Source organism: Acomys russatus, chromosome 23 (genome assembly GCF_903995435.1).
Source record: "Acomys russatus chromosome 23, mAcoRus1.1, whole genome shotgun sequence".
Lineage (NCBI taxonomy): Eukaryota > Metazoa > Chordata > Mammalia > Rodentia > Muridae > Acomys > Acomys russatus.
Genome location: NC_067159.1, coordinates 18,330,614 through 18,350,712, shown reverse-complemented (window position 1 = coordinate 18,350,712; position 20,099 = coordinate 18,330,614). Strand labels below are relative to the sequence as shown.

At 42.7% G+C, this 20,099-nt stretch overlaps 1 protein-coding gene across 5 annotated transcripts in view; it reads left to right on the top strand.

Annotated features, from left to right (window-relative positions):
- Cdc14a (cell division cycle 14A) overlaps positions 1 to 20,099 on the top strand; it is a 160,239-nt gene that overhangs the window by 15,447 nt on the left and 124,693 nt on the right. For 3 of the 5 annotated variants that reach the window (XM_051166033.1, XM_051166036.1, XM_051166037.1), the window contains 2 exons: positions 2,158 to 2,233; positions 15,727 to 15,819. In XM_051166033.1, coding sequence (XP_051021990.1) covers positions 2,158 to 2,233; positions 15,727 to 15,819 — 169 coding nt within the window. Of the gene's footprint in view, positions 1 to 2,157; positions 2,234 to 9,018; positions 9,064 to 15,726; positions 15,820 to 20,099 lie in introns of all 5 variants that reach the window. The other 2 variants (XM_051166034.1, XM_051166035.1) reach the window with 1 other exon arrangement.

Genomic DNA, 20,099 nt, shown 5'->3' with positions numbered 1-20,099 from the left:
GTCCTGACTTGTGTTTCTTTGAAGCTTGTTTAGCATGAATTTCAGAAGCTGAGAAAATGACCAGAATTCCACATTTAATGGTCAATATGCATGTTCCGACAGAAAAAATAAAAGCCACGGTATGTTTATTTAAAAGTGCTGTTTCTAATAAACCCTAGAACGAGCAAATCTGTGTTGTAAAAATAGTGTTGCCCTAACCAATGCACTTAGGGATCTATTAATATATGGTCCTCATTTCCACCCCTGGTGCTGGGGATTGAACCTAAGCTGTGTGCATGCTAAGTGTGTGCTGTGCCACTGAGCTACTTCTTCAGCCCAGACTCTAGTGGTTTTCAGAGGGACCCTGTTTATATTTATAGCCTCACACCACACCGGGAACTTTGGAAATAAATTAACGGCACACTGGGCACTTTAGAAGTGAATAAGGAACTTCTACTTCAACTCACTAGATCTTTCTTTTTTTGGGCCTTTTTTTTTTTTTCATGAACCCTGTGTACAAAGTCAGCCAGATTTAGTGCTATAAATTCCAAAACATTCCTACTTAAGGCCAGTAGGTATTGGCAGCCGTGTAGTTGGAGTGACATATGTAATTTAGGTGGCAGAGAAAATATAGATGTCTTCCTCAGAGGGTGTTTTGAAGATGGTTTTCTTTTTTCTTTTCAAACTTGATGGTTTTTTTTAATGCATTTCTGCTCTAGACTGAGTTGAATTTAGAGTACTGATGGCCATTTCTGCCTGGTGACTCATTTTTGTTGTTGAATTGCATCTAGGAGATTCTTCCAAATATGTAAGGTGTTAATAGGGTTTGTGGTAAGGAAGCTCCAGTTACAGTTGATTAGGCAGAATTTACATGTAAAATCCTCCATGATATGTGGCTATGCGCACTTTGTTGAAAGAATCACTGAAAACGGTAAGTTGTGGAGTTTGCATTTTAAGGCCATCTTGAGGAAGCTGAGGAGAGTGACAAGAGAAGTGAGTGCTCTAGGGAAGAGGACTGATGACGGAGGGCTGCATTAGGGAAGGGGTAGATGTGTCTTGTGGAGTGAAGATTCCTGAAGGGGCCCTGTTAGCCGACAAGGTCAGCCTGGAAGCTGGGAGCTGCTGTGTTACGCTTTGGCTGCTGGGTGGCGGAACCATCGGTGAGTGGTGTGGAGCCACTCGCTTGGCACTTTTGAGCCGTCGTAGGATTGATGTGTGCAATGAAATGAGCCGTCCTTGGGAAGAACCCTGAGAAGTCCAACGACGACGTGGCTAGGATGGAGGGGTGCATGGCTTCTGATGCTACAGTGGGAGCAGAAAGGGGAGGGGCGTGTGAGAGTGGTAGCTCATTTCATGTGTGTTTTTTGCTGTATTGTGCTTGAAGGTTTCATGCTTCAGCGACTGAGGAGAGCTCAGGGCCTTTTTGAAAGGAAAGCTGGCTTGTCGGCGCACTGACTTTGAGGTTGTTGGAAGGTCGGTCCAGCAGAAAGCCGAAGGCGAAAAAGCACTGCTTTCAAAAACCCACAAACAAGAAAATCTTGGTTGTAACAATAGTGTTCCCCTAACCAATGTAGTAGTTAGGGATGTGTTTATATGGACTTGTCATTTCCTTCCCATTGGGTCACTGTCACGACACCAGTGGATAAGAGAGATTTACATTCAGGTTGATGACTGTATTCCGGAGATGTAGGGGAAAGTGACTTACAGTGCAGGACGTTTAAGAATGGACAGGAGAAAAAGGACCACTGCACTTAGGATACGTGAGGGTGTTTGGGTGGAAGATGTGCAATTAGGATAGATTTCCTACGCTTTGTGATGGAGTCAGTGAAGACGTACACGCAGGGAGGAGTAGATTCCGCATTAGGTAATTCGCATTCCTCATTCCCTTGGTTGCTTTTCAATTCTTTCATCTAGATGGCACATCAAGCAGTTGAAAGGACTTAAACCTGAAAAGTGCCCAAATAGTTCTCCGTTAAGAGAATCGTTAGACATGTGTAGGGTATGGCCAGGGTGGACCTGAGTTACCTGGATTGGCATGGACCAGCTACTTATGTAATGAACCTATCATTGACAATAACTAAAGCGTGATTACAAATTAGATGAAATTAAAAGTGAGCGTCTATATTAATGAACACTGTGCTTGTCCTAAATGGTATTTTATATATGTATATATCTCAGTTTCTATGCAGATTTTGGACCTCTGAACTTGGCAATGGTGTACAGATACTGCTGTAAACTAAACAAGAAACTAAAAGTGAGTATTCTAGACGTGTTTGTGTTTTGGAATTAAAATGTTTAAGTCAGAAAAACCTGCCCAGTGGGACCGTTTTGCACACATATGGTTTAACCAGGTGATTTTGATCTTTAGACATTTTCGAGAGGTCATCCAGGAGTTGAAATCGATCCTCCTGGTTGTACCACAAAGGGCATGTTTAAGCTCTTTCTTTCTTCAGGATAACCAACTGCAATATGAGCTGAATGAAGTCATTGCAACAGTGATCTAAGAGCGGGTCACAGTCTTTTAGGTTGTTAATGAGTCTGTCAGATCCCCTCATAGGATAATTTTGCAAAGCCCTCAGATCTGCCTGCGGATGCTGCAGTAGGGTGGCGAAGGGTCTCATCAGGCGCATAACCAGGTTTTGTTGGGTCAAGAAGGAAAAATTTTCATATTTGCTGAACGTCATCTCTGCAGAGTTAATAACCAAGTGAGAGCCACGAATCAACACTGATAGAATTACCTGCTGTGACAGACTGTGGGCCGCATTCAGTGTTAGCCTGCAGTGTTTATTTTACATGACATCCTTCTCATTTTCTGTATGTATGTAGGGATTTTGTCATGTAGACTTTTTCCTTTTGAACTCTGAGTGTATAAGAAAGGTACCATTGTAGGTTTCTAGGACCTTCTGGATTCATCTATTTCCCCAGTCTCCCATGCTTCTCTCACCTAGAGTCCCAATAGGATGTCCTCTCCTCTGTCCCACTTTCCTGGTAAGTGAAGACTTTCATGGGGCATATTCCTTGAGAACATTATGATGGGCAGATCTGGGCCCAGGAGTCCTGTTCAAACTATGGCACCAGCCAAGGACAATATGTGCAGTAAACTTCAAACCCGTACCTAGATCTAGCCAATGGACAGGACATTCTCCACAGTTGAGTGGAGAGTGGGGTCTGACTTTCACACGAACTCTGGTGCCTCATATTTGACCATGTCCCCTGAATGGGGAGGCCTGGTGACACTCAGAGGAAGGATAGCAGGCTACCAAGAAGAGACTTGATACCCTATGAGTATATACAGGGGGAGGAGGTCCCCCTCAGTCACAGTCATAGGGGAGGGGAGTAAGGGGAAAATGAGAGGGTGGGAAGAATGGAAGGATACAAGGGATGGGCTAACAAGTGAGATGTAATATGAATAAATTAATAAAATATATATTAAAAAAAGAAAGGTACCATTTATAGTACTAGGGTTATTAAGTTTACTACATGAGAACCAATATTTATAGATTTTTTTCCAATTTCTAAATGAATCCCTTGAATGTTTCAGTTTTGGAAAATGGTACACCACAATATGTGCTTATAAGATGATCACAGACTTAAAATGCCTAGTGCTTTATTTTCTAAGTTGGATAAAGTGTGGCTGTTCTACACTACAGTGTCTTATACACATAACTGTTCAGTGACCACCTTTTGGATTTTGGTTGAACGTAGATATAAATATAGCCTGGCGAGCATTTTCTGTATAATATATTGTATACTTTATACATTTACAGATTTTTGACATCAACCTCAGTGTATTATAAGGTCATACAATGACTTCTCAGTTAACAATTTTATGACACAAAAACCTATAACACCCAACTCATTTAGGAGTTATCTGACTTGAAAATGAATTTGTAAATTCACTTAGGGTAAACAAGAGCCAAGATGCTACTGTCTGTAGTTTTGAAAATTAGATTTTTTTTTTATGATTCTATGGAAATAAATCATAACCTATTTAGTGTAAAATGAACTTTACATGACTGGACTAATAATGGAAGGATCATTAGTCAGTGTTTGAACCTCATGTTTTCCTTGGGAGGATCTAGAGACTTTCTAGTGCGCATGCTCTCTGTCTCTCTGTCTCTGTCTCTCTCTCTGTCTGTCTGTCTGTCTCTGTCTCTGTCTCTATCTCTCTCCTCTCTCTCTCTCTCTCTCTCTCTCTCTCTCTCTCTCTCTCTCTCTCTCTCTCTCTCTGTGTCTCTCTCTTTCTCTGTCTCCCTGTCCTCTGTTTCTGTCTCTCTGTTTCTCTCTGTCTCTCTGTTTCTCTCTCTCTGTTTCTTTCTCTCTCTGTTTCTCTGTCTCTGTCTCTGTCTCTCTCTCCCTTTCTCTCTCTCTCTCTGTGTAGGTACATACATACATATGTGGGTGGCTAGAGGTGGACTTTGGGTATCCTGCTCTATCAGTCTCCACCAGTCTCTCATTGAACCTGGAACATACCATTTGGCTAGTCTGGCTAACCTTTCTCTGTCCTCCAGGTCTGAGGTCACCAGTCTGTGTAGCCTCCCTGTCCCCCACTTTTACATGGGTACTACGAATCCAAACTCAGGTCCTTACACCTGTATAACAAATGGTCTTACCCACTAATTTGTCTCTCAAGCCCCATTTCCTGGTTACACTATCTTGTAGTTGGCATGAACTGTGTATTACAAGTAACCTGTATGGGACCTAAATATAATCTGGAGTTACCAGAGAGAAAGAAATCCTTATTGGGAAGATGAAATCATGCATCTCACTGAGCATTCTACTTATGTAGATGGATTGGTGCCTAATAAGCTTGGGTGAGCACATATAAAGACTTGTTTAAATATCTTTTCATGTCCAAAACTTCCTTACATCATTATGAAAGTTCATTCAAGTTCCGGCAGCCCCCTTGGTTCATTCCAGTGGTCCAGTAATCAGCTAGATCCTGGAATAATGTTCTTAGCTTTAATATAATCAATAGGTACTCTGTAGCTTTCAGAAGGATTGACTTCTCAATACTCAAATGTTACTAAGTTTTGGCCTCTTTCAGTGGACCATGTCAAATAGAATATTTTTATCAGGAGACAAAGATTTATGTTAGCAATTAAAGCCCAAATTGCCTTAGACCTGTGGAATTTGTTTCTTCATCTATGAAGTAGGAATTCTAGCTGGGCATGGTGGTGCACACCTTTAATCCCAGCATTCAGGAGGCAGAGGCAGGTGAGTTCGAAGCCAATCTGGTCTACAGAGTCAGTTCCAGGGTGCCCAGAGCTACATAATAGACCTTGTCTCAAAAAAGAAATACCAAAAGAGAAAGAAAAAAGAAGTGTTAAGAATTCTAGAGCTGCCTGGGATGGAGTCAGGGTTGGCTCAAGATATGTGTTGGAAAAAAAAAAAAAAAAAAAAAAGATATGTGCGAAAGAGCTTTGCAAAATTTTAAAAATGTAGCCACTATGCCAAATCACATTCCTAATGTCACAGTTGTAAGTTCAGGTAGGAAGTAGAATAGATCTTATGGGAAGGTTTTGGATACCTGCTTTAACCTGAGTGCTGTCCTTTCCCTAAGGGGAAAGCCAATCAGTATCTATTTAGGAATGTAAATGACAGCTGTCAAGACACAGAGAGAGCACAGGGAGAGATGTGTGACCTGCTCAGTGTCACAACAGGTGAAGTTGGAGCTGGGAGTCAGTGTTCACATCCATAGCTTTGCCTTGGGAGTACCCTGGACTTTGGGTTTAGCATCCTTCTTACCTGACCAGGGGCTGTGGCTGCCACCCTGGCTATGTCCTCTTCAGGAACCCGACTCCCTGCTCTCCCTGCCACACATGCCTCACAGCCACATTCTCTCTCTCACCCTGCCAGCAACATCTCTGTACTTGCAGTCTCTCTATCCTCTCAGAGCCTTGGCACCTGACCGAAGCGTCTCCTTTGGTATCCACGGTTCTTCATCTTGGCTGGGGCCATGGCAACTTGCTGGCTCTACCTCCTGTGGATGGTTCCATGTACTGATTTACTGGGAACCTCAGGACTCTTGCCACCCCGAGCCTTGCACTTTTTTCCCCCCATATTCAAAGTTTAATATTTATTCAACGAGTACAAGTTGAGTAGCAAACACACAGCTAATTATCCCTTCTTACATGATTCAGACTGTGGTCTTGTATTATAACATACAAGATGGGTGTGGGAAATAATATCATTGTTAACATCCTTGCTTTTCTCTCCTCCAGCATCAGGATCTATTGATGGCACTACTTTCCAAACTGGTTTCTCTAGACCTCCTAGAGTCTCTCTGAACTGCCTGATAGTCTTTTACTAAACGCCCTTTCTTTTATATTTTTATTTTTAATTTGTTCACTTTATATCCCGATTGGAGCACCCTCCCTCATCGCATTCCGGATCCCACCCTCCCTCCCTCATACCCTCTCTCCCTTTCCTCGCTTAATCCTCGGAAAGGGGGAGCCCTTCTCCCCTAACATCTGACCTCAACCTATCAAGTCTCATCTGCTCTGCCCGCATCCTCTTCCTCTGTGGCCTGACAAGGCTGCCCCAGCCAGGGGGAAGTGATCTATGCGCAGGGCCAGACTGAGCCTTGTACTTTATCCATCTCATATGTTCAACTTGTCACCATGGCCTGGATGACTGAATGCCACGTCCCTCTGGCTTAATTCCGAGTGTGTGTGTGCGTGTGCATGTGCGTGCATGTGCGTGCGTGTGTGTGTGTGTGTGTGTGTGTGTGTGTGTGTGTGTGTGTGTGTTATGCTTGCTGTGACGTGTATGTGGAGGTCAGAGGACACCTTACAGAAGTTAGTCTCTTTTTCCATTATGTGCATCCTGGGGATGAAACATGGGTTGTCAGGCCGAGTGGCCAGTACATTTAACGGCTGAGCTATCTCACTGTCCTCCTTTATAGTATTATTTTAACCGATAGCTTCCTGTTAGAATTCTTCTTTTGTGATTTCTTTTTTTTTTTTTTTTTTTTTTTTAACATTCACACTTTTATTATTATTTTTTAACATTATACTTTAGGCACATGTTTTCTAGTTTAAAATTTTTTATTCCTTCAAGTTAAAATTTTATGATTTTTTTTCCCTTCCTACTTTCATGCCTGAGGTATGTAGATTTCCTCCTCTCCCCCTGTGAATTCTATTCCAATCCCCAAGTTTCTCATTTCTTAAATAATGTAGGTTTTTTTTCAGGTCAGTGCTCTGAGATGATGATGATTTATTGACTTGTCCATGCACATTTGATTCCTAGTGACTTTAGTTTTAATTATGTTGGCCAGAATGGAAAATTATCCTGTAAATATTTGCTCAAAGTGCCCTAAACAAAAACTAGTATGCCTACCACCAACAAAAACATCTGCTCGTTTTAAGCGGTTTAACAGAGCGTTACTAAGGCGTTGCGCAATCGTAGGTTAGCGTTTGTTCTTTCTGACCAATTCTTTTTTTTTGGTTTTTCAAGACAGGGTTTCTCTGTGTAGCCTTGGCCATCCTGGACTCACTTTGTAGACTAGGCTGGCCTCGAACTCACAGCGATCCACCTGCCTCTGCCTCCTGATTGCTGGGATTAAAGGCATGAGCCACCACGCCCGGCTTTTCTGACCAATTCTTACTGTGAGGAAGCAGCAACCAAAACAGAGAGAGTTCCTGGCGTGAGAGCAACTGAGCAAGTGGGTGTGCTGTTTAGTGGCAAGCGTCATCAGTGATTGATAGATGAGGGCTGGCATAGTCAACCTGGTATTTCAAGGCATCTATAAACCCTGAAATTACATGTACACTTTGGTGTGTACTTAACATTTTCCTTCTGGGAAGATTCACTGCTCTTTATTAGTTCTCAGAGGTATTCTTGGCTCAGACAATGCTAAGAACACTGAATTGCAATATAAATGCTTCAAGACTGTGTTAGCAGAGACAAAATTGGCAGTTAATTAAAAAAAATAGACAACACTTTCTCATAATTTAATCAGTTAAAAAAAAATCAAAGCTAATTGAAAAGCCCGAAGATTTAATAAAAGTAATACGACTGGACAAGCTTTTCTTAACGGAGTCAGGGCATTATTAGTGGCTGATTTTGCTTTTCCTCAGAGAGACAGAAACTCTCTGCTGGGGTTAAAAAAAATTAGAAGAAAAGAGACGTTTTCTAGGGCAGCAACTTAAAAAACAAAGCACAACAGCTGCTGCTGTGAATCAACAGGACAATTACAGTAATCTTGGACCATTTTGAAAAGATTCAAAGAACATCCAGAGACATTTGCAAAGCATCCCCATTACCTCTCCAGGATAAAAGCGCAAGAAGAGCGGCCATCCTGGAAGAAAGGATTGTATTAAAGCACCGAGAGGCCTGGCAGGGGCTGGGTTCTGGGAATGCCCTTGTTACTGAATGGATCAGGGCAGTAATTCTATCTTGGAACCCAGGCAGCTGCCATGTTCTCAGGTGGTTACACACAAGAACTCTTTTGATGTAATGATAGGCGGGCGCCCCCTTTCTATAACGACAGAACCACATTGAGATCTCTTCAGCAGTATTCTTCTGTTTCAGGTGGATGGGGCAGGGGAGGGGGAAAAAAAAGCGAGCTACATTCTGGAGACAGTTCATGTAGTTTAAAGAGGTAGTGGGTTTTTGTGACTCAAGGCACTAAAGCACATTTAGAGCTTGTAAGGCAAGGCATGGATGAGTGCTTTGTGTGCTTTCAGAAGTCCTCAGGCTGGAAGGCCCTGATGAGATAATTCTCAAATGACTTCAACTGTGTGACTAGAATGCTCAAACACACATGCACGCATACTCAAGTAACTAGGCTGGCCTGGAGTTTACTGTACAGCTGAGGATGGTCTTGAACTCCTTATCTTGCCTTCTGCCTACTGAGAAGCGAATTTGTGAGTGATTGTTTTTTGACCAAACGTGCCATTTACTAATGCAATCTACTGGGTTTGAAACAAAAATAGACCATAAAGAAGCACCTGTTTTCTTTCAAAATAAACATTTCAGCCTGTTTTCTTCATCTTAGCTCCAAGCAAAACGTGAACCGTATTTTATTTTGTGCAGCCAAAGAAAATGTTCAAGAAAGTCCCTTTCCTGAGAAATCTGGAGGTAAACACGGAGAGTCCTGGCTGCTCCCTGGAAGACCTGCTCACTTTAGTGCTTTGGCAGTGACCTCTGATGGCTGTCCAGGTGCTCATGGCTGTGGCCATCACTGGGCTAACCTAGTGACCAGTAAGAGAGCGATGCCTTGGCCACCATGGTCCCTGCGCTGTGATCGCCTTTGTCTGACACCGGCAATACTCGCTTGCTCAAAGATATGCATGGGCTGTATTTCTTATCAAGAAGCATATTAATCTGCTGTATCAGTATCTTCCTTACCCCAGTCAGACTGATTCACATAGCTTAGTCAGACCAAATGACTCAAAGAGTTTACTTCTGGCACGGCCAGCAACTTTATCGAAAGGCTACTTTAAAAACCAGTGCGCCCTTATGTGGCCCATTAACTCTGTTTCTTGTAAGTTTTGTGCTTGCTTGCATCCCATTTTGCTGCTGGATGGTTAAATGGTTTGTGGTTTCCTGATCTAAACGGAACAAGTGCATGCTCTCTGTATGTCATTGTCATGCAAGGTTGCTCTGTGCGATTTTCCATGTTAGCATGCCTTCATTTTCTCCTACCTCCGAGCTTCCGTGGCTTGTTGGTCTTACAAAGTTTCTATATCCAAACGCAACCTTTCACGTAGCTTTTCATTCAAAGACAGAAAATGTGTATGTGGCGTCATTCCCTTGATCTTCATATCGGCCTGTCACGGCGGTCACTTCGCCTGCTTGACAAGGACCATGAAATATATTTGATGATACGCTACATACTTACTGTGACCTATGTGACTCATAAAACTCTGATTCTCAGGTAAGCAAAGCAGGTCTGCAAGCCTCTCTAGATTCGGCTGTGTAAGTCGAGAGATGCCATTCTGTTGAGTGTCTCTTTAGCTTGTTAAACGAAACAGTCATTGTCTATAACATGTGTCCTGCGATCGCATCCCCGTGTAGCTGTTCCATTGTTTGCAAGAAGCCTTAGCCAATATTTTGAATCGGGTATTCATTAACTTGAGATCACACATCGACTAGAGACAGGGTCCCCTCATAAAGTGTCCACGGAACAGCTGCTCAGCACATGCTGATCGGAGTGTTGGGATTTCTTCAGCCTGGTAACCAGGTACAGCAAAGTGGTTGGCGCTCTGTCTACAGACATGCACTGTGATGGATACATTCTTTACAAAAAAAAAAAAAAAAAGAGAATGTTAAATTTGTGGTGTGCACTGTTAATCTCAGCACTTGAGAGGCAGAGGTAGGGGGTATCCCTCTGTGTGTTCAAGGCCAGCCTGGTTTACATAACAAGTTCCAGCGATACACAATGAGTCTGTTAAAAACAAAACCCTTAACTTTATGGTCAGCATCTATGACATATGAAAATGTCCATGGAATTTTGGATTTTGGCTTCTTTCAAACATGGAAAGATCTGACAGTGCTATGCCCAAGTCTTGCATGGAAACAGCAGGGTTGAGTTATGTGCTTTGAAAGGAACTTCTTTTGTCATTTGTCACTTGGTCCACTCCAAGTTCTAGGACTCTGAGAGTATCTACGTTTTGCGCTTCTGGAATGACTCTGCTGAAGGACCATTGAAAGCCCTTGTTTCTGAGGTGTCATTTCCTGTAATGGGTGCATTTGTTTATTGTGACAAAGGTTTCTTAAGAGTCAGTAGAAATGTTTTTGTGTAATGTGCTTTTAAAAGGTACATAGCATGATTTAGAATTCTTTCACAAGGGACTTTAATTTTTTTTTCAGGAGACAGTCTGGCTAAGTGCATGATGTTTAAGGATCACAGCATTTTAAAAGGGTGGGGTGAGGAGAAGGGGCATCATATTTGCATGTAACTTTCTTCCAGAATTTACCAATAAATTTACACCAGTGTATTTCCCAGGCTCTGTTCCACTGAGCCAGAAACTCTAGGTGGGCCAAGTAGCCAGGGCGTGCTGAGCTCTCCAGGGTTTTCTGTATTGGCCCTTAGCAAGCATGCAACAGAATACAGCAATATAATAATAAAATATAATGGAGTTTAAGTTTGAACTTGTTTTACTTTATTTTTTAATTTTTGAAAAAATGTCATACTGCTGACCTTTTCAGCCCAAGACTTATTTAATGAGTTCTGAGCCACACAAAACTTTTTATGCCCCCATAATTGAGGTTTACACCGATTATCAGGCTCAGCGAGAGAGTTCTGGATTCCTCCTGCCTCCCACACTTGTCTGTATAAGTGTTTGCAGCATGCCTTTCCTGGTAGCTGGCTTATGTTCTGGTGAAATGTAGCATGCTTAGTATATTTCAGCCTTGTGTGGGACCTCTGCTTTGAGAAGCACTCTGCGTGCCATTAAGCCGGACCCCTCTGGAATCACTCCTGGGACTTTGGGAAATGATGACATAAAGTGATTGGCCAACAGATATTAGCTGCTAGGACTGGCTGTCTACTTAGCTTGAGAAGGTTCAGGAGGCTGCTCTTGTCAGTTTCGAGATAGGAATCTAAAATATATAGATGGGTAGTGGCTAGCGAGTGTGCTTTGTCATGGTCATGCACAGACTAGTCGGGTAGAGGGCTTCCTTTGGACACATCTTCCTTTTTGTGTTTAAGACTGGCTTGACCTTGACCTGATCTGTGTTTACATTTGCTTTGTTGTTGTGCAGTGTTTTGTTTTGTTTTGTGCTCTCTCAGCATCTCATATAAAGAATCTCTAAGAATGGGGGACGCCAGATAAAGGACCATGACTTTGTAAATGTTCTCCTTGAAGAGCCAGGTCTACCTAGGAGACTGTAGAGGAGATGGGCCAGAGGCCTGAGGCTGTCCCCTGGGCTTAAGGCAGAAACTCAGAAGATGTCAGTGGGCTTGTTTGTAAAGAATCCTGCTGTCCCTAAACTTGGTCTCTCCCTGAAAGATAAGGTTTTATGAACTTATTGTTGCTGTGACAAAATTCTTAGCAGAGACAACTTCAGGAAGGGTTTGCTTTGACTCAGTCTGAGGGCACAGTCCGCCATGGCGGGGAGGTCATGGTGGCAAGAATGTGAAGGGCTGTTGGAAGAGTGGAGAGGCAAACGTTGCCACACAGCTCTCTTTGTTCTTTTGAACTCATCGTGGGCCCCAGTGTGGGGACCAGTGCTGCTCACATGCAGGATGAAGCTCCCTAGCAGATATGTCTGGGGCTTTGTCTCCTACAGGACTCTTGCTTCTGTCCATGTGTGGCGTCATATTCATGAAAGGCCTTGAGAGATGTGTGGATATGTTCCCATTGGACCGTGGTGGTTTAATGTTCTTGGATTGCAATACATGGCAGGTGTGTGTGTGTGTGTGTGTGTGTGTGTGTGTGTGTGTGTGTGTGTTTGTGTTTATTGAAATGGTGTTTTTCTTTTCATATTTGAAAGGGAAAACATTGAAGATTTTTAAAAAAAATCACTCCAATCACATAAAAACATTAGCTAAATAGCTGACAAAATGTTTTCTTATCCCCAGTGCTTTTTACTACAGCGATAGGATGTCTCCCTGGGGGAAATTGGCACTGGTGGCCAGCCATTGTAAGTCAGGGTAGCTATAGGAGGGAGCATGGCAGAGCTGAAGGGGGCGTTAGACAAGCCTGCAGTTTACAAGGCTCTCCTCTGCTGACATTCAACTTTGAGTTGGTTTTGACTCCTTGGCCAAGAACTCCACTCCCTGTGGTCTGACCTGAGGGACAGTGGCCAGGTTTCACAACTTGGAAACCATTTCTCAGCTGTAGAGCTTTGGCGACCTACACTCTGAAAGTCTAAAAGCATCTAAGTAGGAGAGGTGCCCCCAAGTGTCTCCCTCTAAGTCGGCTGTAAGCTTACAACAGACACAAGTCTGCTTCCCTTGGCAGCTTTCTGTGGGAAATCCTTTGAAATAGTTAAAATTTCTAGGGCTGAGGTGGTGGCTCAGCCAACTTGACAAGCCCGATGACCCAAGTGTGTAAAGAGCTGGATGTGGTGGCATGTATCTGTCATCTCAGCATTCCTTAGTGAGACGGGAAGTGGTGACAGGGCAATTGCCTAGTAGCCTGGAGTACATAGCACATTAGCAGAAACAATAAAAGAGACCCAGGTTTAATATGGTGGAAGGCAAGAACAGACTGTACAGTTGTCCTCGGACCTCCCTGTGTCAGCACTCAGGAGGCAGAGGCAGAGACAGGTGAATCTCTGTGAGTTTAAGCCTGTTCTGCATGTGGGCTGTGATGGACACCCCCTACCCCATGCACTAATAAAGTAGCCAAAATTTCTAGATAGATTTTTGTGAAGATTTACTATCTTTTGTAATTTTTGATAGTTTGTAAAATTTAAGAAATTGTAAGTTTTTTATTTTTTTTTTACAAAAAATTCAACTTGTGTTATCTTTACTTTAAAAAGTGCTTATAGGTAGATACACAGTGATAAGAAAATCTTTCTCAGAGCGCTGTCCTTCAGCTCCATGGTTCCATCTCAAGGTAGATTTTTATCCCATATAATTTAGACAGAGAAAGGGAAATAGGGCAAGAACAAGAAACCATAGAAATTAAAAACATCTTACCCCAAGCCCAGAATAAACCAACAGAACCATGCAGCTGGGCATGACATGATCCGAGCACTTGGAAGTGGAGGTAGGAGGGACAGGAGTTCAAGGTCAGCCTTGACAGCTAAGTAAGTTCAAGGCCAGTCTGGCTTACTTGAGGCCCCGTTTAAAAGAAAGAAAGCAAAAACAAAACCAGACAAATAAACAAAGACACCAACCTCGACCGAGAGATGTACATTCATAACACGGGAAGAGCGGTATGAGAAGTAGATTTAATTTCACACTCTGAAACCGTAGTGTTGGTGCTCTCTAGACAAGTATCAGAAAAAGGACCTGGGCTTCAGCATACACTGTGGCCAGCTTCCTCCTCATAATGGTTTAGGGACACTGGCCACACAGGAGTGGAAAGCTGGGAGCTGCTCAGTCCTGTGCACAGTTCGACCCATGTGCAAAGCCTCACTTGTGTAAGGCAGTCTTTAGAGAGTGAAACTCAGAGACCAGGGACATGTTAAAGACCCTCCACTACTCTTTGCTAATCAATCATAACTTATGGAGGGAGAGCACAGCACCCAGGGGGCAGAGGCAGGTGGATCTCTGTGAGTTCGAGGCCAGCCTGTTCTACATAGCAAGTTCCAGACCAGCCAAGGCTACATAGTGAGACCTTGTTTGAAACAGAACAAAATAAGATGATTATCCCTACCTTATTGGTAAAGAGCAATATGTGGCAAATAAATTAATCGACAAATAGTAAAAAAAAAAAAAAAAAAAAAAAAAAAAAAGTCCAGGGACTCAGGAATTCAAAATCGAGAGAGCAAGAAGCCATGTGTAAACACCATTGATGATAGCCTCGAAGTTTTTAGAATAATTTCAGTATATACACTTAATGAAATTGAATTAAACACAACTAGGTTTTTCCTCTTTGCCTCATATGAAAAAAAAGCCATCGATAATTAGATTGTCATGATTTAGACACCAACTTTCAAAAGTTCAATTAACAAGGACATCATTGTTTTCAGAAAATGTGATTTGCAGTTATTCGTGTCTAAAGGACACTGAATGTCTCTTGGCCTTTAGCAGGTATACATGTATCTACCTGCTTTCATGCATTATGCTAAAACAATGCACCTTGGCTCTTAGATTTTGCTTTCTTTTCCTTGTAGAAAGTAACATGGTAGTGGATTCTTTTGTTGCCTGTGTTCAGTGTCATGGGTATAATAATCCACTTAAATTTCCAGTATGAATTTACAGGCAATATTAAAGGCATTTTTTTTGTGCTTGTATTTACTGAACTATAGAAATGATCTTATGTGCCTACATTTAAATAGCCATTTGTCACTATACCATAATAGTCAGGCAACCCAAGGAAATTGTGTAGATTTAATTCAGCCATATCCATGTTTTTTAGATTTGAATTGTGACTAATAATTTGCTTTAATTTAGCATATCTAATTATTAGTTTTCATGTTTAGCATGTATTTAACAAACCATTTGCCTTTATTTTGGATTCACTTCAATAGCTGAGCATGTTGCGTATTGCCTGGCATATAGCAAGTGCTTAATGATTGAGTTCGTGGATTTAATATATGGCTGTTGAATTATGATGCTCGCTGATGTCCTTTTGATGGTTCCTTTTTCTTCCACTAATCCTTTTCTTTAAGTTAATTAAAAGGGAGACATTAGAATATGCAGTAGAAAGAAGATTTTAACATTAGTCTTTGAAAATCAAAGTTTTGGAAAGCACAATAGGATGGTTGGCATATCTTACACTGTAAGATATGAAAGGTACATCACCATCTCTTGGAGCCAAAGTGTCAAGCTGAGAATAAAAAAGGGTGGCTAAATCAAATTTGCAGGATCAAGAATAAATGATCAAAATTTGTTCACACAATTGGAGAATGAATGATTTAGTTACTTTCATTCTCAGACATCCATGTTTGTTAAATTGTCAGTTCTTAGGTTCAGGTGGCTGCAAAAAAAAAAAAAAAAAAAAAAAAGGGAGCTAGTAGCCCTTCCCCACCCCAAGATGTTGAGTAGGGCCCCCTTTGCTCCAAACACTCATGTCTGAATACCATGGAGGCTAGCCTTGAAAGGTGTTACATTGTAAGAACTGCGACACTTGGTGACGGTCCTGCCTGTTTGCCTGTGGTAACACTGTTCTTTCCTTTTAGTCATACAGTTTATCAAGAAAGAAGATAGTGCACTACACCTGTTTTGACCAGAGGAAAAGAGCAAACGCAGCATTCTTGATAGGTGCTTATGCTGTAAGTACATTATGTGTGGTTATTTTTTTGTGATCAAGATGGTGGAGTGCTAACACTGTTAAGTCTCCAGCTAACACTATCAGATCTCAGGGCGCATTCCACTGGGCCAGGAGGGGTACGTTATTAGCAGGTTGGGAACTGATTGGGAATAGACAGTGGGCTAACATCAATGAAGTATTTAATTATTATTATTATTATTATTATTATTATTGTTGTTGTTGTTGTTGTTGTTGTTGTTGTTGTTAGTATTATTACTGCTGGATTGCTCTGAGGCAGAGTCGTCTCTATGGCTGGTCTTAAATTTGAGATACATTTCTTGTCTCAGCCTCTTTAGTGTGAGGATTTCATGCCTGAGCCATCTCGTCTAGATGTAGATTTATTTTTGGATTGTTAGTGAGAGACTCTTGGAATTGATGATGCAGAATCAGATTCTACTGTTCTCAGCATTTTAGTGCAAAGAGCATCTATACCAAGCCAGAACATACCCAAGGGAACAGGTATGTGTATGAATGAAATATAATATGATGGAAAATCTCAAGCCTGCTAAGGTGCTTTTTCTATGGGGGTAAGGGGGAGACAGGATGCTCTAGACAGCAAAGGAGAGGATTATTATTGTTGATTTAAAAAAAAAAAAATCAATCCATGCATTCAGCTATACACATGTTTGCCATAGAAAAAATGGAATATGAATCATGCAAACATTATAACCTCCCTAATCACTCATTATGATCTTTACAAAAGTAAATTTGAGTAGTTTTGTTCTCTGAAGGCACAAATGTGTCTGTACAAGTTCTATATGAGCAGGCCACAGTTTCTGGAAATTGCTGGTTTTACTGGGACTGTGCCAAAAGAAGACAAAAGTCATCAGGGCTAAAATGTACATGTAACCTGGCCTAGCAGCTCTTCAGAGCTGTGTGCGATGCCTATGTAGGAATGTGCTGATTGACAGGCAAGGGAGGGTGTTGACATTTCTCCCCATCCACAGGAAAGGCCAGGGTGTCTCTGAAGCCTGAAGCTTGCTGCTGTGTGACCTTTCCAGGTCTTATTTGCAAACCTTGATGGAAGGCACCACACTCTGCCTTACCAACCCCAAATTTCCCAGGGTGGGGAGGGGGAGCGGTATTGCTGGCAGGCCATCAGACTGCAGGCAGGGAAGAGGACAAGCTGATAGTCACACTGTAAGCCTGGGCCTTGCTTCTGGAGCTTAGCTGCTTAGTTACGTTCACTTCTTTAAAGCCTGGAGCCGTCCTTGTGGCCCCGTTTTCTTTCTTGTTCTATAGACAACACAGTGGAGTATAAGGAGTAGAGGCCAACAATCAATAAAACCCAGCCTTTTCACCCTGAAAGGGCTTTGTACTGAAGGGGTCAGGTCACCTGCTTTCTCTTAGCTTTATTTATTTCCCTTGTTGTAAAATGGGTGGGTTGGATACTATGATACCCCCCCCCCCACCCCAACTTTCCTTCTAGGTCTTAGGAGACTAGAATTAATGGTGGGTGCAGGCAGGCTATGGCTTTTCTTTTAAGAGCATACAAGAAAAGGCAGCTGCTGGCGGGAAGGGCTGATGTGAAGTGCTAGTTGCTGATTAAGCGGGCATACTATTTTTTACCTTACGCTGAGAACTGATAGTAGCTTGACTGACAGCATGATTAAATATGGAGAGCCTGTGCTAGTCTCTTGACTCATGCCATCGACCAAGCATGTCTTTCCAATGGGGCTTCCTGATGTTTTGTGACTAAGTCCTTTGTCATGAAGGACCTCTGTCAGGTCACCCATCCCCCACCCCACCTCCCTTCCTCTCTTTATCTCTTTCTCCTTTCCTCTCTCTTTATCTCTTCCTCCTCCCTCCCCATCTTCTTCCTCCTCCCTCCCTTCCTCCTACCTTCCTACCTGCCACTCCAGTTTTGTTTAGATCACGCTTTCATTTTACCAGTTACCACTAGAATTCTGAAATAAAGTTTAGCTGTTACACATGCCTTGGGCTCACAAGAAAATACCCTGAGATAAAACAAAATATGGGCTCTTCTGTCACTTTAAAGCAACTCAGCGGGAAAGGGCAGGTCTGGCCTGGTAGGAGAAGTGCTGACCATAGCACAGGCTTGTCTTACACCTAGTCACAGTCCTGGGTGTAAAGCAATTACCCTTGAATGGGCCATTTCCCAGCTGACCTTTCTGATTTTGTAAATGTGCTCCTTAGAAAAGCCCTTTTCAAAACTGTTATATAAAAATGACATTCAGGATTGTGGTCATTTTTAAAGAGACATTCATGCCTTTTTTTCCCTTGTATCTTTATGCACTTAAATTGTTGACACATTCTAAGATAGTAATAGGACCTATACATAGTCAGTTAGTATTCTTATGTGTTAAATGTTGCTAGGTGGGTAAGTCTCAATCTTATGAACAAATCTTCTCCATGTATGAAAAGGTCTCTAACCTGGGAGCAGCCATGTAACCCATGAGACAAAACAGGTATATGTGTTTTATCAAAGAATTGTCCCTGAGAGTGAAAACAATAAACAATTCTCCCTCCCTCCCTCTCTCTCTCTCTCTCTCTCTCTCTCTCTCTCTCTCTCTCTCTCTCTCTCTCTCTCTCTCTCTCTCTCTCTCTCTCTCTCTCTCTCTCTCTCTCTCTCCTCTCTCTCTCTCTCTCTCTGCTTTTTCAAGACAGGGTTTCTCTGTGTAGCCCTGGCTGTCCTGGAGATAGCTCTGTAGACCAGGCTGGCCTTGAACTCATAGAGAGCTTCCTGCCTGCTGGCTTCGGACTCTGCCTCCCAACTCCTCGGATTAAAGGCGTGCACCACCACTACCCAGCTGATGAATCCCTTTTTAAATGTGCCATCAGCCATGCTCAGGAGGCACTGGCTCATGCCTTGAGACAAGTCTTCTGAGTTTTGGCTTTCTCACTGATAAAATTTGGGATAGTACCAGGGCAGCCCTGCCTACTGTGCAAAATTGTTATGAAGGTCAAACATCGAATTGTCTGTTGGCTAGCACCATATTATATATCTAAATTGTCACAAATTCATTGTGACAAGACATACCTTTCTCCTCCTATCCCAAACAGGATTTATTTCCTCAGTAACCATCCCCTTCAGAAAACTTAACTCTTACTGTTGATGAACCAAATCACAAGTGAGTAGTCATTTTGCTTTCTTAGTGCCCCCATTACACATCCCACTTAATCAGAAGCGTTACTGGCTCTAACTCCTGCAACACATATCGAACCAGAATGCACCTTTTCATTCAATGCTGTTACCTAGGCCAAGCCACAGCCCTGTTTTTCCTTTGATTACTTCCTTAGATTCATGCATTTGTCCCCTCTGCTTTCTTTTTTTGTATTCTTGTTTTCCTTTGAATTCACATTCCTGGCAGTTGTCAGTGTGGTCTTTAAAAAAAACAAACAGCAAAAATGAGATCATATCATGACCCCTGGTTTGAATCTGGCGGCTGACTATTTTTAGCAGCATCGGATCTTTCTGATTGGGACCCGTGTAGCCTAGTGATCTCTGTGCTCACTGATGTCCCATCCATGCTGGCTGCTGGCCTTCTAACTGAAAATAGCCTTTTCTCACCAGAAGCAGATAGTTCGGCTCTCTTTATCTAGAACCTTCTTACTTCAGACCTTTGCATGCCTGCCAGCCGCACCCCCTGGCCTCCGCCTCTGGACCCATCTTGGAGAGCCTTCCCCCCCTGCCCCCCCAGACTCTGCCCTGCCCGCCTTGTTCGCCTCCTAGCTAGCTCTTCGTTATTTTATTTTCTTGCCGGCATCCAGTCTTTGAAGTTACCTTATGTGCTCCTGCGTTCACTTGTGTATTACCTCATTCCAGACCAAAGGGTAGGGCCCTTATCTGTTTTGCTCACTTCATTGTCTAGAGAGTGATAAAATATTTATAATGAAGGGTTAGGTCCAGGCATTCGCTAGTTGAGTTGGATGCTGGCCATAAGGCAGCGGGAGTGTCCTGGAAGCTTCTGCTGTCCTGAATCATGGGTAGGTCTAGGACCAGAGGCGGCCACACGGAAGACACCCAGTGTGGAAGCGTGTGGAAGCGTGTGGAAGCGGGCAGGTACTGGGAGCAGCTACTGTTTCCTAGTTGGTGCCTTTGAGTTCCAAACATCCAGTTCAGGGCCATACTGGCTGTAAGGCAGATGCCTACAAATACACATTGAATGGATAAACCCACACTGTAAAGGGGCAAGTAGGACATAAAGTGTTAGTGGTGTCTTCCTCCTTTCCAGAATATCTGAGGGCTTGTGTGATCCAGCTGATAGAGAATTCGAGGTG